The sequence below is a fragment of the Ruditapes philippinarum genome, unplaced genomic scaffold (assembly GCF_026571515.1).
Source record: "Ruditapes philippinarum isolate M1 unplaced genomic scaffold, ASM2657151v2 ctg3097_1_1_1_1, whole genome shotgun sequence".
NCBI classification, from domain to species: Eukaryota; Metazoa; Mollusca; class Bivalvia; order Venerida; family Veneridae; genus Ruditapes; species Ruditapes philippinarum.
The window spans coordinates 90666-114430 of NW_026866212.1; the positions used below are offsets into that span (position 1 = coordinate 90666).

Genomic DNA, 23765 nt, shown 5'->3' on the forward strand with positions numbered 1-23765 from the left:
AATGTTTGTGCATACTAGTTAATTTTAAGATTGAAAGGAATTATGGCAAAATGTACTTATTTTGACTTTCACCTGTTCACTCGCTTTATACTCTTGGGTAGGCATGATGTCAAATGATGGGAAATGAAAACTGGAAGTCTTCAAACAAAGTGACCTAAAACTAGAGCCATATTCTAATAAAATAGGTATTACATGCATGGGTTCAGTATATTGTTTTTCACAAAGCTATCAATTTATGGCTAACAAAAGTTTAATGGCCGAGGAAGGAAAACAAGTGATAACAGTGAAACAAGTTATTTACAAAATAAACTTGTTTTGGTCTGATAGCATGGTTGATTCTACAAAAACATGCTTAACCCTTTCGCTGCCAGAGGGTTATTGTTTTATTGATCACCTAATTGCCAAAGTGTTTTCTAAGAAATTACTATATTATTAATTAATATCATTATTATTTGTTATTAGTATTACAATAATTATATATGTTTCCAAATCTGTTAGTATAATAATAATTATTGTTGATGGTATAATTTTCTTTATATTTATTATTATTTTTATTATTATTAATTTATTATTATTATTATTAAAGAAACAGCAAAAGCGGTCCATATGGCAAATACACCGAAAATAACAGGGACGGCATAAGCCGTCCCTATGGCAGTGAACGGGTTAAGAATAAAATATGTTGTCTTTAATATCATTTCAACCATCAGCTTAGTTGCACAATGATTAGACTTGGGGCATCATTATTTCATGTCTGTAATTGACATGTGCCTACTATTAGGCCATGTAGGCCCGGACCTACAAGTTGGTCAAGAAATTGACAGGCCATGTAGGCCCGGGCCTACAAGTTGGTCAAGAAATTGACATTTTCAAAAGTCCCCAAAATACAATTTAGTTTGTAGTGGGTTCAAGCTGTATGGTTGTATTAGGAGTGTTTAAGGCTCATGCATGATTAACCGTCCTCAGTAATGTTTGCATCTATCAAATTTATAGTTTAAAAACATTGTTTTGATAATTCCCCTTGAAAGTACTTTGGAATGCGCATTTTGCTCTTTTTAATCTGAACTTGTTTTGGGCTTCTGGGGGCAAAGCCCCCAGATCTATCTTATGGGCCTAGAAGTTGAAAAAAGCTGGCTACACCCCTGACAATTATATATGATATATATGATATTTTAAGTAATGACTTTAAATAAACTTAAATTTTTTTACCTTGACTGTCAAATTGACAATCATATATGATATTTTAAGTAATGACTTTAAATAAACTTAAACCTTGACTGTCAAGATATCTACTTAGTTGTTTTGTTGATTCTAATAAAGTATACTGTATGGACAACTATTATATAGAAGGTCATTTATCAGTCCAGGTCAATTTCAGTTTGGGCTTGTCCAAAAGAGTGTTGTGCGGAGACATTCCGACATTCCATTCATAAATAATAGGTTTAGAGACAAACAAGAGGGCCAAGATCGGTTGACCCATCAAACGAAGTTTGATGACAAATGAGTCAAAAATGTGACCTTTAGATTTTAACAAGGTTGGCAGTGTGACCTAGTTTTTGATCGATGTGACCCATATTCGAACATACTAGAAATCATCAAAACAAACGTGCAGACTAATTTCCAGAATATTTGGATCAAAACTGCAGCCACTAGAGTGTTAACAAGATTTTTCTATTTTTAGCTCCTGTTTTACAGAAGATGACCGATATTCCAACTTGACCCAGAAATCGTCAAAGCAACCTTCTTGACCAATGTCCAGGATATTTGGATCAAAACTGCAGCCACTAGAGTATTAACAAGATTTTTCTTTTTTTAGCTCCTGTGACCTAGTTACTGACTGGAGATGACCCATATTCGACGTTGAACTAGAAGTCATCAAAACAACCTTCCTGACCAATTTCCAGTATATTTGTATCAGAACTGCAGCCAATAGAGTGTCAACAATATTTTTCTATTTTTAGCTCATGTGGCCTTGTTTTTGACCTGTGATGACCCATATAAGGCATATTTGAACTTAACCTAGAAGTCATCAAAACAACCTTCTTGACCAATTTTCAGAATATTTGGATCAGAACTGCAGCTACTTGAGTGTTTACAAGATTTTTCTATTTTTAGCTCCTGTGACCTAGTTTTTGACCCGAGATGACCCATATTCCAACTTGACCTGTATTTTATTGAGACAAACAATCTGACAAAGTTTGATGATGATCCAATCAAAACTGTGACTGCAAGAGTGTTAACAACACAACTGTTGACGACGACGGACGCATCGTGGTCAGGTGAGCTAAAAACAAGCAATGTAAATCTACTTTCGTTTTGTTCAAATTGTTGTTGTTGTTGTTGAATCAGTGTTAGGTAAATGCATTAAACTGTTAAAGAAAGCGTCTACAAAAAGGAAAATTGGAAACCGACAGGTAAAGTTAACAATTCAACAAAATAGAAAAATTTACAGAAAATGTAGACTTAACTTAAATAGCCTAATTAAATTCGCAACAAAAATCTGGAAATAATACTTCTGAGTAGTACTGTATACGGAGATCATAAATTATTTTTATAGATCATATTTTTTTATCAATATCAATAGCAGACGACGTCTTCCATGACTTCATCATTCATGTCACGATGATAATCTAGCATGATTTAGAACTTCTTAATATAGACTAGAAGGTGACTGTTGCCAACCTATCCTTGAAGGCATCTAGGCTGGGACTGGATTTGACCTGATATGGAAGGCTATTCCAATACCTAAGAGTTCTAGGGAAGTAGGAATTTAGATGATATTGGGTACGGGACTGGGGGATCAGGAAGTTCAGATTTCTAGTTGGGGTCAGATGGTTATGGTCAACATATACAAGTTTGTATTGGATTTTATAGAACACTACAAGAGAGGACTGGAGTCTGCGGCTTTCTAGGGAAGGCCACCCAAGTTCATTTAGCATTTGGGTTACACTACTGTCGAAATTATAATTGTTACAGACATCTCTGGCCGCAGCTCGTTGGACACTTTCAATCTTATGACTTAAATGTTTCTGCCAGGGGTGCCATATGGTGGAACAGTATTCTAATTGCGGTCGGACATAAGTAACATAGGCTGATGTTTTGAGTTGCCTGTTTTGGGTTTTGATGTTTCTCTGGATGAGTCTTAGAGAATTTTTGGCCTTAGAGGTGATGTTATTTATATGCTGTGTCCAGTTTAGGTCTTTAGAGATAGGTACTCCAAGGTATTTTGCAGATTCTGCTGATTTGAGAGTTTTATTATGAAGGGTGTATGGAAAGATGGTGGGGTTCTTTTTACGGGTGATCCTCAGCACCTAACACTTGTCTGGGTTGAACTCCATAGCCCAGTCCCGTTCCCAAACTTCAAGTTTATGTAGGTCGTCCTGTAGTCTGTCAGCGTCAGTCTGTCCTTTAATTGTCAAATAGACTATAGTGTCATCCACAAATAACCTGGTTTTACTTTTGACAGTTTCTGGCAAATCATTGATAAATGCCAGGAACAGACCGGGTCCTAGGACTGAACCCTAAGGGACACCGGACAACACTGGTAGCTGGTCGGAGATTTGACAATATGTCTGCATTAAATTTTATTGATGAATTTAATAATTCATGTTTTGTGTGAAGCAGAACAAATTTAACTACTGTAATCACATGCATTTTTTACTGAATGAGGTCAAAGAGTTTTCACTTCAAGGTATGAATGACCGCACATGACAAAATACTGAGAGTATGTCGGTACTGCAGTATAATAGAGTTCATGGTGTATATCCAGAAACGCAGGAATGTGCAAATGTCACAGTTCAGAACTGTTCACTATTTAGGAAGTTAACGTGTAAAGAGTCGGATAGCTCAGTCGGCAGAGCAGTGGTACGGTATTCCGAGGGTCTCGCGTTCGACTTCCAGTCAGGCCGCACTTTTTTCTCACCCTGTGACATTTGGCGCCCAACATGGGGCCATGACTGATATAGCTCAGAGTTTAATTTACTTTGCTCTGTAACTCTGTGAAATTCGAGGACGAATTTCAATATAGCAGGGGAGTATGTCATGGTTCAGAACTGTTCACTATTTAGAGGAGAAGATGTGTAAGTGGCCGGATAGCTCAGTCGGTAGAGCCACAGTATGGTATTCCGAGGGTCTTGGGTTCGAGTCTTGGTCAGGCTGCACATTTTCTCATCCTGTGACACAAATAACACAGGAATTGTGCAAAAGTAATGCAGAATTGTACAATTTAGTGGCTAAAACAAGCACCACAATAAGTAAATAGACCAATATTTTTTATTGTACACCAAATTGGAAGAAATGAATTAGCGCATACTGTTGTTGAGGCATTAAATTTAAACCTCATTAAAAATATTTCCATGAAAATGTTTATTTTTCAAGATCATTTGTGAAAATGAGGACCAGACTAGCGTATTGATGTAAATTTTTAGTTTTGATGATATCTTTAAATACAATAACATACATATTACTTTACGATTTTTTATATTTTGTGTACCTGAGACATTTTCCAATCTACTACTGTCATATTACACTTAATTTAGCAGATAAAACGTAAATGAGACCATAATGCCGAATTCGTGAATGAAGCACTGAAGCAACGGTGGTTATCTCATTAAAGTAGCTAAATCTTATTTTACCAGCAGTTCCTTCTATTGTTATGTGACACTTATTGACAAATGTCTTAGGTATAAAGAATATGAAAAAATAATGTTTTAAATGTGTTAAATGTACATATTTATTTGACGAAACACAAAAGTCACAAGTTCAAAATGGTAATCAGGTTGTCTTTCTCATGAATGATTTAAAGAAGAAAACATATTCTTGTAAAAAGTGTTATGTTGATTAAAGTATAATGTCATAGCAGCCGTATGCGCTAATTCATTTCTTTAAATTTGATTTAGAATAAAATATTTTGGGTCATTAACTTACTGTTTTATTCGTTTTGGCAATAGCGTTGCACAGATTTGGCGTTACTTTTACGTTATTTGCACATTCCTGCGTTACTGGATATGTATGGTAGAGTTGCACTGATTATACAGAGTTAGTCTAAGTATATCATTCAAGCCAAAACAAAAATACATGAATTACTAAGTGATCATTGCAATGACCAATTTTCTAATTAGCTAGGAATGTCCTGGTCAATGAGTATTTTACATGTTGCTCTGGTCTGAAAAATCAACTATATATTTCAGAAATGGCATGGTCTGCAAATCAGTTTACTGATTTCACAATTAATAGGTCAGCTAACAAGACTGTGGGATTTAATTCAAATAAAAGATCATCATTCATCAATAATAGTGGACCTGTCACAAATACAGTGAACAGACAAAACTGTCAAACAAGAGGAAATAATGGATCTAGTATACAGACATTAGAGGAATTGACTCCTGGTTCTACAGCTGTAAGTACTAAAAGGTGGCTTTAGTGCAGGTGCTTATAGCCTTCTGATTATTATATAGTATTCTGCAGTCGACATACACAACTGTTATATTATGAAATTTCTAATAAACATGTATCTGGTACATTTAGGATACTTACAATCAAAATTTTTGGAATACAGTAATGATACAGTAGACTGTGACTTTCGCTAGGCAGACACCTTTTACAATCTAATAAAGCTAAATTGTGAAAAAAGCACTGCTGATATTCTTTTCAAAATTTAGAAAAGACAAGTTTATAAAGTAAAAACTAATTCTGAATAAAATAACATATGCACGGGGGTGGAACTTCAAATATAATTTCTACCGACACTCATTTTTGAGATACATATGGGGTTCCACCCCCCGTGATATGTAAGAGAGCCATTTGATTGTCCAAAATTAACAACAGTTTATTGAGCAGGAAACTTAAATTATAATGATATAATTTTGTGAGATATGTACATAATTATTTAACATACAACGTGTTTGATTATTAGTATCAAAATTCTTGAAAAGATTTTGTTCTTGTAGCCATTAATTAAAGCTTTGCATTTTGCAGAATGTTATTGGTGTAGTTATTGCCAAGGAAAGTCCTAGATCAGTTTTCAGCAAAAAGAGTGAGTTTTCAATATTTTGATTTTGTGTACTTAGATAATGCCACCATTTTGGTAAATGAAAAGCTATTTATAACAGAATATATGGAATCTGTACATTCATTTTTAGCTTATCTGTTTCAAAGAATAAGTCAAGCTTTAATGATCGCTGTATCATTGCTGACATCGTTGTGCAAAAAGTTTTTGAGGTATCAACACGAAACTTTAAATACTTCGTCATCATGATTAGATGTAGCTGTAAGACAAGAGCTTACTTCTGAAATCAATATTTAGGAGTTATGCCCCTTTTTCACTTAGACTGTTTTTAAAAATGTTTTATTTAGACAACATTAACACTGCATGAGGTGCTCTTGTTTTGTCATTCAGTCTGCATTATCCTGATATTTTGTCTTATTCTCCATCTGTTATTCCTGAGATTTTCTTATTTATTTTATAAGAGTCTGGTACTGAGAGATTTCTGCTTGGCTTTGTAATCAGAGATTCTCCAACTAGTTTTGTGAATTGCACATGCTGGGGGAGTGAACTTTTCATAGCAGACCTTGCCAAGTCTTTTACAATCGGAGATGTTGGTAATTTACATTTTGTATTTGATTGTTAATCATCATGAGACAAGGACTCTTATAAAGAATATATTTCAGGAACATGTTTTCTTCAATATGTTAAGGTAAAATTTGTTAAGTTAAAATACATGACAAACATGGAAAAAGGACATATTAATAACAAACTACAGAAATACTATTAACGTATATACATGTAAATAGGCAAATACGTAGCCAGTAAAAAGACTACATGAAACATTTTCTTGAAAATATCTTTCTATTAAAGTAAGACAGAACTGTAAAGTATACCATTATCATTTTTATCAGTTTTTAATATTCTTCTATATGTTGTGTTATGATCATAGTAAAACTAACTAATGCATTTTATGATTTAAACTGACATGTAACTATTTTTAGTAGCACTTAACTGTCTATGTTTATTTCATTTCACTTATTCTTTTACATGGTAATCATAATCTACATCATCTTTATCTACATTGTTATATCTGTAAATGGTTTGTTATATTATCAGTGAAGATAGACAATGCCCAGGTTCAGATGAATCCTTCAGATGGATCTGCTGAAAAATTCAGAGTCTCTTCAAATCTGTATGTTTCAATTTTTGAATTACAGTAGTGCTTTTATATTTGTTTTATTCCTAATATAATTTTTGTTAAGATAAATCAATATAAATCTATATTTTATTCTGTTAAATGAAACAGCCCAATTTTCTTGTTAACAAATGATAAAAACAATGCTTTATACTCTTTAAAATGGTTCATTCATAGACCTTGTGCATTTTTAAAAATGGTTAAAAGTCAAAGTGTTTATATAGGAATACTTGTTCTTTCATTATATTTTTATGCCCCCGCCATATAATGGCAGGGGCATATAGTGTTACCCTGTTCCGTCATTCCGTCCTTTCGTCATCATCAGTTTCCGTTCATTATCTTAATAACCGTTCCATATATTGAACTCAAATTTGACATATGGATATGTCATGAGAAAATACAGGTCAAGTTCGAAATTGGTCATGGTTCGATGATTTTTGGCAGAGTTATGCCCCTTTTACTTTGAAAATAATATGAAATTTTCAGTTTCCGTTCATTATCTCCCTAACGCTACAACACATTCAACTCAAACTTGACATATGGGTATGTCATGAGAAAATACAGGTCAAGTTCGAATTTGGTTATGGTTCGATGATTTTTGGCAGAGTTATGCCCCTTTTACTTTGAAAATAATATGAAATTTTCAGTTTCCGTTCATTATCTCCCTAACGGTACAACACATTCAACTCAAACTTGACATATGGGTATGTCATGAGAAAATACAGGTCAAGTTCGAATTTGGTTATGGTTCGATGATTTTTGGCAGAGTTATGCCCCTTTTACTTTGAAAATAATATGAAATTTTCAGTTTCCGTTCATTTACTCCCCAATGGTACAACACATTCAACTCAAACTTGACATATCGATACGACAAAGGAATGCGCAGGTCAAGTTCAAATTTGGTCATGGTTCGATGATTTTTGGCAGAGTTATGCCCCTTTCACTTTAAAAATAATATGAAATTTTCAGTTTCCATTTATTATCTCCCCAACAGTATTACACATTCACCTCAAATTTGACATATGCATATGTTTTTGGAATGCGCAGGCCAAGTTCGAATTTTGTCATGGTTCAATGATTTTTATCAGAGTAATGCCCCTTTCACTTTGAAAATGATATGAAATTTACAGTTTCTGTTCATTATCAAGCCAACATATTCAACTCAAAATTTACATATGGATATGTTAAAGGAATGCACAGGTCAAGTTGGAATTTGGTCATGGTTTCGATGATTTTTTGGCAGAGTTATGTCCCTTTCACTTTGAAAATAATATAGATACATCTTGGGAATAAGCAGTTTAAGTTTGAATTTGGCCGTGGTTCAATGATTTTGGACAAACTTATCTTTCCTGAATGTTGGAAAAATTTTGAACTTTCAGTTTTAGCACCATACTTTTGTGGAAATGTATATAGCCATTATTTTGGCTACAAGTATGCAATATGCTATTTTCAAAAGGTTAACACTGAATAATTTCAGTGCCTTGAACATTGTATAAAAATGGTTTGTGTTAACATTGAAAAGTTTTAAGGGCTTTTAACTTAGAATGAAAAAAATAATTTGTGCAAACAAATTTGGAACTAAATATAATAACATTTGAAATTTTGGCTGCATGCGGGGGCATCCGTGGCATGATGACACATTTCTAGTTAATTTATATATTTGTTTTTGATAATCTATGTAATGTATAAATATATACATATATTTGTTTGACACTAGATGGGATTCAAAACCATAATTATAACAGTTGTAGATGGTCAGATGATGAAATAACAGACAAACAAATATTTACTAGATTTCTTTATTTCAGAGGAATTAATTTAACACTGAGTGAGAATCACAGTAGTTTAAACTTGTACAATGGTTTGGACCTTGGCTCATATTCCTCATTACAGTTTATTCCAATCAAAGCTAACAGTGACTATTACACCCTGGAAGATGTCCTAGCTAATGGCCAAGGTTTAAATGGTGAACATATCAATCTGTTAGCTGCAGTGAGAAAGGTAACTTATCCTTTTCCAATTAGTTGACCATCTAATTATATCACAGGATAAAACTACATGTACTGGTATGTGAAGCCGGATAGAGACTCAAACCTTGGACCCATGGCATACTGTTCCATGGTTCTTCTGACAGAGCTGCTTACATATTTTCTTCCCTATTTGAAATCATTTCTTTAAGCAATCAAGGACAAGTCTGGAAAAAAATGAAGTTTTTGTAAGGCATTAAACTATTGTTACACATGTGGATATTGTTCTCTATTGGCATATGTATGAGGAAATGCGAATTTATTGCATTTAAAAAAAGTATTAATAAGTTTCATATTACTATTGTGAAATTCATTTAATTTACAGTAATTTTGTATTTTTATTTTAACTAGTAGTACATGTATTTACATAAATAAATGCCAAAAAGCATAGGTTATTTTATTTATAACAAAATTGATATGTTACAGATTGTACATTAACATCTGGTAGATGTTATAACAATTAATACCAAATGAATTTTATTTCCAAATTATCAAAACAGGCGAATGGAATTCTAATACAAGCTGCTTTTCAATTTATATAGATAGGTATACCACGTGATATAACCACAAAAGCTGGAAAGCATACAAAGAGATGTGAGATTAAACTATTTGATGAAAGCTGTTCATGTTTCCCATTGGTGCTGTAAGTACAACAGTTATCTTAAATAACATACATGTAGTAGACAACTTTTCTGAATGTGTCTATATTTGAAGATCAGTATAATTGTTTTGTTAAGAGTATATGAACATTGAATAGGGATTTTTGTCTTCTTCAGATTTTTATTATATCAAATCACTAAAATTTTGAAGTAACATATTTTAAGCTTTAAGTGAAAACACAGTTAATTAAAATAGATATCATTAATTTTGAAACATGGTGTTACTAATTAACAAGTTGATGTGGAAAAATATAGAGAAATTATTATATGAATATATTATAGCTTACCTGATTGACTGTTGTTTGAGTTTCCAATCTAGTGAGTAGACATTTAAAATGTTAAGTTTTACTTTGTCTCACTTTATATACCTATGTTACAGATGGGGAGAAGAATTGGTGGATTATTCCCAGACTTGGATCCAAGGAGAGACAGGTATTACATTACAATGCTTGCTAAAACATGTTAACATTTATCATTCTTTGTAAATTATTTGTACTTTACATAATGAAAAGAAGTACAAAAATGTATTTTTATACAGGTATATTGCTCATTTTATAGAGAATCAATGTTTTGGGGTATTTTTCTTCAGAAAAATATAATTCATATTTATTTACATATACTCCACATAATAGATGCACTTCACCACTACAGAAATAATTTATTATACCCCCACCACAAAATGTAGGGGTGGGGGCTATAATGGATTTGCTTTGTTCAGTCCGTCGGTCCGTCTCCATTTTCGTGTCCGCTCTATAACTCCTATACCAATTGAAGGATTTCTTCAAACTTGGCTCAAATGTTCACCTCAACAAGGGGATGTGCAGAGCCCATGTTGCCCATGTGTCAGCTTAAGGTCAAGGTCACAATTGAAGGTCAAATATCAAACACAATCAAATATTAGACAGTATGTCGTGTCCGCTCTGTAAGTCCTACACTAATTGAAAGATTTTCTTCAAACTATGCTCAAATGTTCACCTCAACAAGGGGATGTGCAGAACCCATGTTGCCCATGTGTCACCTTAAGGTCAAGGTCACACTTGAAGGTCACTTGTAGTGATTTTTGGCAATTTTGAGATGCCCCCTCGTTGCCATGGTAACAGGAAAGTTAAAATTGAGTATGCAGTTACAAAGGCTATGGTCCAGTCAACATTTGTGCCAAGTTTGAACAGTATTGAAGCCTTTTTTATAGTTTCATAGCAATTTGAACTTATAACAGGAGGCTTTTCAATGAAAACAGCCATTTTTCACAAAATGCTCATGTGGTAATGAGTTAAATGTCCATTCATTTTATATTGTAATAAAATTAAAGGAATATCATTAACGACAGGAAATTAGAATTTTCTTCATTGAAGACTCAGTTCAGAAATTCTTCATTAATGAGAACCAGTCTGCCTTTTTGTCGGATTATGAAAAATGGAGTCCAGTTTTTCGCAGATTAAATAAAATTGATGCAGAATAAAAACATGGAAATGACAAAATTATCATAGTATTTCCTGATACTGATGAATATCATCTCAAAATGAGACATGGCATACTCTGATAATGTTAGTAGGATACTTGTTGGATAGTTGAGTTGACATGCTGGCATGATGCATGGATTGATTGGAAGTAACTAACCTTTACCAATTTATGCATGAAATGACATGCTTATTTAAACAATTCAATGTTTCTGCTAGACAAAGTCTGGGTTTTAATTTGGGCTCTTTTTCTATATAATTCAAGTAAAAATGTTTCTAGTATATTACCACATTTGTCAAATTTTCATATTGATATGTACAGTTGACTCTCAATAAGTCAAAATCGCTTTACTCAAAATTCCACGTTAGTCGAAAAATTTCTAAAGTCCCGTCAAATTTCCTTCTTTATCTTTGTATTTTAACTCCGCTTAGGTCAAATTTTGACTTACCGAGACTCCTGTTTAGTCGAAAAGAAAATTTGGTCCCGTCAATTAAAGTCCAACATATTTTCATCTCAATTAGTCGAAGTGTGAAACAGCCGACTGATCAAAGGTCGGCGACAACAAGGTGAGATGTTGTCACTCGTGATTTACACGTTTCATAGTAATTTTTAATTGCCGGTCATCATGTATTATTAACACGTCGTAAAAGTGGCTTTAATCCGTTTGAGGACTTAATTGGTTTTAACAGGTAGATAACTAAATTAAAATTTAATTACATTTCTTAAAGAAAGTTAACTGGTGCCAGTCTGACGGATGTTAGTCAAATAACAGCCTAGGTATTGATGTGTGTTATCAACGTAAATGACATTTGTATAATGTTCCGTCATATATCATACATTAATTTGTACTTCCGGTTCACGATAGTTGCTACTTTTGTTTTCGTCCGCTGATCAATTAAATCAAGTATTATTGTGTGTTTATGTTTCACTATTAATATACATGTATTAAATTTTGAATGATATATTTTTGTTCATTTATAATTTGTAGTTGTAAGTGATTTACCGTCATTTCAACGGTTAAATATTGCAGCATTGCCGCTAACAACAATAACAAACCTACTTCTTTGCACATTCAATCAGGCACATGTATATACTTGTACGAATGTCAACGTAATGGCGGTAGTTCCACGTTGCTCGAATTCCGTTTCTCTCGAAGTAAAATGCCCAGTCCCTTGGATTTCGAGTTACCGAGAGTCAACTGTATTTAGTTTTTCACAGAATCAGATTTTAAGAAAATTGGTAGAGAATATCGCTATATTTACTTGCAGTGCTGTTTGTAGCTGATGTGAGAATGAACTATGATGATTTTAGATCTTGTATGGTTGCAACAGCTGACTCAAAAACAGTGTTTACACCTAATCCAGGTAATCATTTGACATACCTGTAACATGTGTGTGCTTTCCTTCCTTGGTTTAATTAAAAAATCACAACTTTAAACTGTTATATCAGTGGCTGACTGGCAATGACTATATCTACATGTACTTCCTACAAAATAACAGCAAACTCTTTAGATGTGTTATAGATATGGGCAACCAAAATGTCACTGTAAGTTAATTGATCACACACATAGTATCAAGTTATCATTTCTTTAGTTCATGTGTCTAAAAGTTTCTTTTATTTGTTAGCTAAAATTCAACATCAGTATGTATTGTTTTTCTGATGCATACACATTTTTTTTTTCAAATCAAAAAGTTTTTAGATAACCTGATTTTATTGACGTAAGTTCAAATATTTTTGTATTTTGTGACTTTGATTTTCTTGACAACATGTCAAGATCGAGTTTGGTAGGTTTGCTGTTGTATTTTTTTTTTGCTGTATTAGAAATCCATAAAAACCTTGTGAGACCCCATTTTAGAGATTGTTTTCATTTTCATTTGGTAACAATACACACTGCTCACATCCAGTCCATAGATCTGTGAGAAAAGCTCTAGAATTTTGACTTTAAAGCATTTGTTTTATGTTATTAGATACAGTTGATGCTAAATGCCTGCACCAGTTTGCTTTAACCCAAAACTTCCAAGAGGATGATGATGGACTAAGAGAACAGAGTGATCCTCCATGTATAGTAATCTTTAATACTTCCTTGCATATATATGGATTTAAGTTGAGACAAAACTATGTGTCTTTCTTTGTTCAAAAAGTTTATAATGCTGAAGCTACAAATAACAATGTGCTTAATCATTTTATATAAAACTATATGCACTTATAATTACATATATGACCATATCTGTATTTCATTGTGTATGTGAAATGATTAGGTTAGTCTAAATGTAAATAATATACAAAATCAGCTTTCTTATTAGGGGCATTCTTATGGTTGTTCACTTCAAATCACTTGCTTTTCATTAATGTTGGATTCTTTCAGCTGGGGATTGCTTTACTTATCTTTATGATTTTATAAGGTTAATTCTGGGGGGAAAAAATCATTTTACTGTACTTGCTGTTGGAGAACCTGGGTTACTGATAGTGCTGCTTTTGATCATGTGAAGGGGAGACAATTGGTTTTTTGCTTTCTATCAGAATGTCATAAATTGTGTCTGTTGAAGCTTTTTATATTCCGATTTCTAAATCACTTGGCAGAAATGTCATTCATCACACTAAAGGTCACACTAATAGTTCAATGTTTGAGATATATTTTTTATGAAACAAACTAAAGTTTAACCTGAAAATAACTGAAAATGAAATTACACATAGTATCATGTTGATTCATTGACTCAAACAGGAGTGTATATTTCTTAATGCATGCCTTGCTGCAGTCAATACCAAGCTGTATAACACAAATTCTGGTGAGTCCAAGAAGCGAACAATCTTAATTCACCATTGAACTGAAATAGGCAACTTTAAACTAAATTGTATTTATTTTTTTACAGTGGAAGCAATTAAAGATATAGTGGTTATAGAACAGATTGCTACAAGAGAAGGTGTTTCGTCAGACTTTGCCATATTATATGGAGTGATCACAAAGTTTGATATTGACTCTCATAACATTGAACAATTCTGTAGGAGAAAATGGTATGTTTATTAACTGTAACAACCTTATTATGTTACAGTACAAGTTGTACCATGTTCCTAGTTTTTCCCTTGTTTGTCTTACTTTCCCTAGTTATTTCTTTAAAAGTGCTCCTTGTTTTATTATATTGGGTTTTCATCAGAGAAACCTACACTGATTCATAGACTTACAAAACTGTCTATTTTTTAGCTCACCTGTCACAAAGTGACAGGGTGAGCTTTTGTGATCGCTTTTCGTCCGGTGTCCGTCCGTAAACTTTTACTTTAAATGACATCTCCTCATAAACCACTAAGCCAATTTCATCCAAACTTCACAGGAATGTTCCTTTGGTGGTCACCTTTAAAAATTGTTCAAAGAATTTAATTCCATGCAGAACTCTGGTTGCCATGGTAAAAACTTAAAAAATCTTCTTTTAAAAAACCCTGAGAGCTAGAGCTAAGATATTTGGCATGAAACATTTTCTAGTGAGTGTCTACCAAGTTTGTTCAAATAAAAGCCCTGGGGTCAAAATTGGCCCGCCCCAGGGGGTCATTGATTTTCCCTATATGCATATAGTAAAAACTTTGAAAATCTTCTTTTAAAGAACCCAAAGAGCTAGAGCTAAGATATTTAGCATGAAACATCTTCTAATGAGTGTCTACCAAGTTTGTTCAAATAAAAGCCCTGGGGTCAAAATTGGCCCCGCCCCAGGGGGTCATTGATTTTGACCCTATATGCATTTAGTAAAAACTATAAAAATCTTCTTTTAAAGAACTCCAAGAGCTAGGGCTTAGATATTTAGCACGAAACATGTTCTAATGGGTGTCTACCAAGTTTGTTCAAATAAAAGCCCTGGGGTCAAAATTGGCCCCGCCCCGGGGGTCATTGATTTTCCTTATATGTGTATAGCAAAAACTTAAAAAATCCTCTTTAGCTAGAGTCTAGATATTAAGCATGAAACATCTTCTAGTGAGTGTCTACAAAGTTTATTAAAATAAAAGCCCTGGGTTCAAAACTGTCCCTGCCCCGGAGGGTCATTGATTTTCCTTATATGTGTATAGCAAAAAATTAAAAATCTTCTTTAAAAAAACCCCAAATAGCTAGAGTTTAGATATTAAGCATGAAACATCTTCTAGTAAGTGTCTACAAAGTTTGTTCAAATAAAAGCCCTGGGGTCAAAACTGGCCCCGCCCCAGGGGTGTCATTGTTTTTCACTATATGTGTATAGTAAAAACTTAAAAAATCTTCTTTGAAAAAACCCAATGAGCTAGAGCTTAGATGTTTAGCATGAAACATCTTCTTATTTGTGTCTACCAAGTTTGTTCAAATAAAAGCCCTTGGGTTAAAATTGTCCCAGGGGTGGGGGTGGAGGCTTATATACAGGTGAGCGACCTCAGGGCCATCATGGCCCTCTTGTTTTATTCATGATTGACCACAGTGGCTTTTTTTCTTGGGTCAATCTTTTTTGCAGGTGACCATTCTTTTTAAAGACACAGTTGAAGAAAAAAAATATGAAAAGTGTGGTGTATGTTTTTGATAATCATATATGTTTTATCTGATAATGTCCTGTACATTATCACCAAAAAATCAAGATAAAAACTTAAATTCTCTAAAATATTATGCTTACATATATTGAGATTCGGAATAAGATATTGTCCTTAAATACAATGGGTATTTGTTTAAAATTATGAACGCATCAATGTTTCAACAGCTGTAAGAAAAATGGTCTCTGACTTTTCATGTCTGCTACTATAAAAGTTTACACTGATAATGTTACATGAATTTACTACTAAAATAAATATATAAATATTTCTTAGAATAGCAAGTTGTGCAATTTATGCAAATATATATGCTTTTATTCAGTAGTTGCTTAAATATTTTATATGGAGCAAAATGACAAGTGCCTAAAAAATGCAGACAATTGTTGTTGTTTTTCTACACAGCAATGCTAAATAAGTATTTCCACAACCCTGTCCCTTATTTTATAACTATTTGGTTTCAGTTGTAAATGTAAGCAGATAGTGACAGCAGAAACAGGGTACCAATGTTCAAATCCCAGTTGTTCTCAAGCCATTGTTTTCAATACAACAGGAGACTTTGCTCAGGGACAAACAGACATTGACTACAGCATACCAATAAGTATATCTGACCACACTGGTACAATACAGTGTAGACTGTCAGCAGATATTCTACAAAATCTAACAGGATGGAATGTAAGCTACATGATTGATTAAGTGGCTCAATCTTTTTTAACATTTAGCTTGCTAATGGCAAGATATTTTGTCAATGTGATTAGTGCTGACCAAGATCAGCTGAAACATCCATGCCATCTGATCATTGTCAGTACTGTTCACTATTCAGTCAGTACATACTTTGAAATTTTCCTGGAAAAGGATATATGTTCTTGTCTAGATTGAAAAATTTAAGATAATTAGCAAGTTGAGGGTTAAGTCCAACTCAGACAAATGGTGACTCTCAATTGATTGGTGTATCATTATCAATATTGCCAACTTAGTCTGTCCATCACACATTTGTGTGCATATCATTTATAAAGAACTATAGTTTATCCAACACACATTTTTTTTCTAATTCTGTTTCCGACTCTTTTTTATTTAATTGGAAAAGCATTCTTTGTGTTGCACAAAATGCCCATATCACTAACTCAAATGTCAAGGTTACATTAAAGTTTGTGAGCATTTATATTCTCTCTATATTTTAGTTTGGTCTAAATCACTGTTTCAAAAGTCAAGGTCAAATTTAGAGAGACCATTCAAGAAACACAAGTTCTTTGTTTGAATATTGATTAATTGACATTTTTTTATATGCCCGAAAGAATTTCGGGCATATTATGTTAAACCACCTGGCGTCCGTCTGTCCATCCGTCCGTTAGCAATTTGGTTTCCAGAGCATAACTCGAGTTCCATTTGGCCTACAGTATTCAATCTTCATAGGATGATTGCCCATATTAAGTTGAAGACCCCTATTGATTTTGGGGTCACAAGGTCAAAGTTCAAGGTCACTATTACCCTAAAACTGAAAATGGTTTCCGGAGCATAACTTAAGTTCCATTTGGCCCATAGTATTCAAACTTCATAGGATGATTGCCCATATTGGGTAGAAGACCCCTATTGATTTTGGGGTTACAAGGTCAAGGTCACTATCACCGTTAAACTGAAAATGGTTTCCGGAGCATAACTTAAGTTCCATTTGGCCCACAGTATTCAAACTTCATAGGATGATTGCCCATATTGGGTAGAAGACCCCTATTGATTTTGGGGTCACAAGGTCAAAGGTCACTATAAGCTAAATACTGAAAATGGTTTCGGGAGCATAACTTAAGTTCCGTTTGGCCATTGTATTTAAACTTCATAGGATGATTGTCTATATTTGGTAGAAGACCCCATTGATTTTGGGATCACAAGGTCAAAGTCACATTTAGCTTAATACTGAAAATGGTTTCCGCAGCATAACTTAAGTTCCATTTGGTCCACAGTATTCAAACTTCATAGGATGATTGTCCATATTGGGTAGAACCCCTATTGATTTTTGGTTCACACGGTGAAAGTCACTATTACCCTAAAACTGAAAATGGTTTCCGGAGCATAACTTAAGTTCCATTTGGCCCACAGTATTCAAACTTCATAGGATGATTGCCCATATTGGGTAGAAGACCTCTATTGATTTTGGGGTCACAAAGTCAAAGGTCAAGGTTACTATTAGCTTAATACTGAAAATGGTTTCCGGGGCATAACTTAAGTTCCATTTGGCCCACAGTATTCAAACTTCATAGGATGATTGCCCATATTGGGTGGAAGACCCCTATTGATTTTGGGGTCGCAAGGTCAAAGATCAAGGTTACTATCACCTTTAAACTGGAAACAGTTTTGCTCAGTAACTCAAGCATTAATCAACCTACAGCTGTAAAATTTTATAGGATTAACAACTTTATACCCCCCCGACGTCTTTTCGTCCGTCCGTTGTAGCATTTTTACTTACAAGATAACAACTTGATGGTGGTGCTTTGAAAACAGCAACTGTATATATACATGAATGTTCTTAAGCTATAAAGGAGGATTGCTTTTTGAAGGAAGTAATACTGTATTTAATTCCCATGTCTTACAAATGCTTCATCCTTACTAAAAGAATCAAAGCACTGAAAGTACTGAAGTATACATTGCTTGATAATATAATCCATTTTGGACATCAAAGCCATGTTGATTTTAACCTACTGACCTCGAAAACAATAGGGATCATCTTCTGACCAAGATCAATGTCCCCAACAAGTGATTCACATGCACCAAGGCTTTTTTCTTCAAAAGTTATTTATGAGTCAAGGAAGATGTAATGTTCCATCTGTGTATTGCTAGGACAAGCTGATAGATGAGCAATAAAGAAATCATTTTTTGAAACACCCGTTAAATGGACTGCAGTATAGAATATTGAAACAGTCATATTGAGTTTCCAGTGATGCTATCTGATAAAATACATGATCTGGCTTGAACTCTATACATAGTCAATTAATTGAATCATCCTACAAGACTTAATTACCAAATAACAGTACATCTATGTACTGTACTTTGATGCATTAATAAATATATTCCGGTGCGTTGTATTAATCTCTACACATTAATTTTCAAATGCATTACTTTATCGTTAATTGATAAAAATGAAATCTATAATCACAACAATTCAAATGTACTGTAATATTTTCATTATTCAATAATTGTTACATATAGTCTTCATGAACAACCTTTCCAAGAAATCCATTTATATTGGACAGCAAGTTAACAAGGGTTTTTCCATAATCAGGTTGTGTTACCAACTTCTTAACTTTAGATGAACCATTGAGCTAAAACATTTTTTTTCTATTTTTTGGCTACTGTGACATACTTCTGATTTTCAACCAAGGTGATCCATGTTCAAACTCGAGCAACACCTGTCACACACATTCTTACGATGTTGTTTGACATTTGGGACAAAGGGTGACCAGTAGAGTGTTAACAAACTAAATGACCAGCAGATTGTTAACAACTGTAATGTCAGCATCGGATACACGTGGTTGATACCTAACTGATAAATGTAAATGGTTCGGCCGTGGGTATCCGACGATGCTAAATGTGGACAGACCAGAGTTGACATAAGATGGATGGCCGACATTCAACAATCTAAAACCTCGCCTAGCCTGGGATTCAGGCGTTGATAGCTTTTGCTTATTCATAACATTTTTTTGTTCATAACATATGCGCTTAATATTCCGTATTCGTTCGTCGTTTTGATAAGTGTCAATTTTGCCAAACAGAAACATAACAAAAAATCGACAGACTGGAACCCAGGCTAACCTCACCCTGAGCTAGCCAACCTATAAGTTTCACCACTGACTTTTTCATACTGTACTTATTACAAAAAATAACTGACATTTTACAAAGGTAATAAATTCTATGTCATAGTTATTCATTTAAACGATTGAAAATATATTTAGCAGCATTTTTTAAAAATATATCTAGTATTTTATTGCAAGTAAAATGTGTTGTTTGTTTATTTATTTTTTCTATGTTTTTGACGCTAGGCAGTATCATAGCCGATAAACAATTTCATGCAATGTTTATTACAAAAATAATACTGATATTTTACATTTCTTACACATAAATTATAATGTTATAATCATTCATTTAGACGGTTAAAATTTTATTTAATAGTTCTATTTTTGAAATGCCCATTTCATCGCAAGTAAAATGTGTTTTTTTTTTTTTTATTTTGGGCTTTTCCATTTTTTTGACGCTAGACCGATACGTAGCCGAAAAACACTTTCATGCTGTATTTATAAAAATATAAACATCACTGACATTTTACATGGTAACAAAAGAAGAAAGTAATGGTTTATTCATTTAAAAGGTTGGAAAAAATAGCGGCTCTTGTTTTAACTACGACTATTTTAATGCCCGTAAAAAATGTGTTTTCCGGCTTTTCCATTTTTTTTTTTGACGCTAGACTTGGTAACTTTGCCGAAAAACACTTTCATATCGCATTTAATACAGAATAGAATCATTCTCATAAATTTACACTGGTTGCAAAAAGAAAGTAAATTTTAATCATTTAAAGGGTAGATAAAAAAGTAGATAAAACTTATTTTGTTGGAATTATACCAATTGTATATATCATCGATTTAAAACTGAATTATTGAACCCATTTCATCAATAAACGACAAAAACCATTTCATCAAATAACATCAAAATGGTTTATATTGCTGAAATTAATATTTCTTTGTATTTTAGTGTTTTTCGGTATTTTTTTTTTTGGTGTTTTTTCGGCAATAATATAAGCAGATAAAAATACATAATGTATCTATTTCTTAATGCTTACACTGATTTACGTTTCAAATGATTATTTCTTCTCGTCGAATCTTGCCACATATGCCTATATTTAGCTCCTCATTACGTCTTTTCAATATCCAAGTTCGACGAATTGTTAATGGGTCGAACGGTCGAGCGCCGAATCTTTTAGTTTTTACCGTACTGAATCAGGCAATCTTCGCTGAATTTCGAAACATATTTTCTTTTCAAAAATCTTAAGGCATACAAAAGTGAAAGGAAAATCATGTGTAAAAAAGGTATTCAAAAGAATAGCTTACGTAATTTTTATTTTTCGAAGTCACGATAATTGCCAGTTTTTTTTAAAAAAAAACAACATTTTCCGGTATACGCTGGTAAATTTTGTGACGAGCTCCATACTTATTTTGTAAAACATTTTAGGGCAATTTTATTGCATAAATGTAAATCGGGAATTTTATTTGATTTAATATCTATCTGAGATGTTTCGTCCCATTTATATAATACACCGATATACACTTTTAGAACTAGCAGACGACAGGCTATTCTTATCATTGCGTATCTCACTGTATAAATCGCATGTAAAATGGTCTGACATATGGTAGGTTTAACAGTTAATCTAAATACTTTGGAGTCAAAGATGTATTGAAGTTTATATTGTGATGGAGCTAAGATCCAAAGCTTTCTATTGGTGTAATACATTTTAAAATCGGACATTTAAATCACAACACACTAGCGGTTTAAAAAAAGCTTATTTTGTATTGTTTTAGCATAAGCGCTGACGACTTTACTATATTTACGATGTATTCATTCATGCTTGCAAGCGCATGCGTATATGCGAAGTTTAACGCGTAGGTATAAACTACGATTTTATCAATGAACTGTGTTATTTTTTGTTTTCTTTAAAGGAATGTAGAGTCTATTATTTCATGAAAATGAACGATTTGGAAATTTCAAAGCATTTAAACAACTTTGCAAAACACTATTATAATGATGTGTAGTCGGAATGTAACGCTACTGCAGAATGAAGAACTAGTTTCTATAGCGGTTTTTATCCGGGAGTGGATGTTGTTCGGTAATGCATTAAACCTGTATCTTTTCTGAGATATAGCTTATAACTCTGTATACATTGCAAGCAATGTATACAAAAAGTACTTTCGGGCATATAATGCTCCGCCTAGCGGTACTCTTGTTATTATTACTTTAAAAGTGTGCATTATTAAATGACATTTGTTTTACATTATTATTGTAACAAATAATTGTTTACAACCTCATTTACAAATCTTATATTTATACCCAAAATATACAGTAAACTCCGCTTATAACAAACTCATCAGGACACTCAAAATGAGACTGTTCCTTATATCCGGAGTTCCTTGTAAGCATATAGCGAATAAGTTCCTTGTACCAGGAGTTTTTATAGCGAACATATTTACATATAACGAACTGATTGTTTACCAACGAGAGCCATTTTGAAGAGCATTTTATTAAGAAAAATTAGTCATTTATTTCCTCTTTAGAAACAATACCCAAGGGCGTACTTTTTGGAATTTGAAAATCATTTAATTTTAATTTTACTCCCTTTCTCCATTTGTCATTAAATATCATATTTTGTTTCTAAACTCAGTGCTTTTCGTTTTCATTCCATGATTAAGAATAAACAAGATTTTCGATTTTTTCATCCTTTTATATTAAATATCTTCTATTATATTTTAAGGGTAACTTTTATAAATGAAATATATAGATTTCTTTTCACTTCAATCAAGCGTACTTTGTAGTTTTCAATGGATAATGCTATCAGGTACTGCTATACAAATTCATTTTAATACATGCCTTGAAGTATATACAACAATGAAGTACATTCGCCCGAATGCCAATAAAAAACGAAAGTTGAAAATGCGGGATCTATTTACGGATAGCCGAGATTTTGGAGTTCGTTATAAAAGTGTAATTTTCTGTACTTTTAACTAAATTGGGACTAAAAATGAGTTCTTTATAAGCGATAATTCCTTATAACCGTGTTCGCTCTAACCGTATATTATTATATTAAAATTAATAAAGAAGGGAAAAATTCGGGCCAAAATAAATGGTTCCTTAAAACCGGAAACTCGCTATAACCATGTTCGCTATAAGTGAAGTTTACTGCAGTTGTTGAAAGCACATTTTATATACTAATGACCGGGGTTTTTTTTTCAGCCAAAAGATCTAATGGCTGTTCCACAAGAAGGAAGAACAGAGCTAAAATGGCAATGTTTACTTGAAAGATGTAAATTTTATATCAAGGTATGCCAGTGTTACAATGATAATAGTTTATGTCTAAAAGATGTTGGCTTTAGCTGTTCTGTAATGGAGAAAACTCTCTTTGCAATGGCAATAAAATAACTTAAAATATTGCAAATAAAACAATATTTTATGATAACTCAAAAAATACTTAAAATATTTTTATGACACTTGAAATATGGATATAGCAGTATGAAGATTATACATGTCATTTTTAGCTTGACTTTTCAATTTCTGATTTTTTTTTACTATGTCTTCAGATATCTACTTTAAACATCAAAATTATGTTCATCAACCACATCATATGTGACCAGGTTCACAATTCCAGAATTATCTCCCCTTGAACTTTATTGAACTTAGTTTTAAATGATTCTATTTGGTCCTTGTTTGTGATGACTATAGAATTAAAGCTGTATGCAAGGTTATAAATCCCCTTCAGTAATAGTTATACTTACATTTTTTAGATGTTGAGGAATTATCATAATCCAGAGAGACTTTCCGTCAGAGTGATGTCATGTTGTAAAGTTGACTCCACAAAAATGCTGCAAAATATTTCACCTGTCAAAGGACGTAAAACTGCTCTTTACACACATGCTTGAATCACACTATGTAACATAGTCATTTACATTTTTTCAAGTTCAATATTTTTTTGTTTGTTAGAATTTTGATGTAGATCTTTCCTTGAATTACCTGTGATAAAGTTCCTTCACTGTGATAACGATTAGTTTTCATGATGTTCAAATTGTTATAACTGTTTAAATAAAGTTTTAAAGAAATCATTTCTTTTTATGTATTTAAGATATGCCTATGGATGAAAGTATTTATTTATCAATCCTTGCACTATT

At 32.9% G+C, this 23765-nt stretch overlaps 1 protein-coding gene across 1 annotated transcript; it reads left to right on the forward strand.

Annotated features, from left to right (window-relative positions):
• The first annotated feature begins 2270 nt into the window (after positions 1 to 2270).
• Positions 2271 to 23692, forward strand: LOC132731715 (meiosis-specific with OB domain-containing protein-like). Its single transcript, XM_060717935.1, has 14 exons — positions 2271 to 2414; positions 5190 to 5398; positions 5977 to 6034; positions 6469 to 6600; positions 7103 to 7178; positions 8990 to 9182; positions 9751 to 9851; positions 10247 to 10299; positions 12594 to 12689; positions 13293 to 13385; positions 14196 to 14337; positions 16317 to 16527; positions 22837 to 22923; positions 23385 to 23692. The coding sequence occupies exons 2-14, from the start codon at positions 5192 to 5194 to the stop codon at positions 23517 to 23519; spliced, it is 1584 nt and encodes a 527-aa protein (XP_060573918.1). The 5' UTR covers positions 2271 to 2414; positions 5190 to 5191; the 3' UTR covers positions 23520 to 23692.
• Positions 23693 to 23765: the final 73 nt, after the last annotated feature.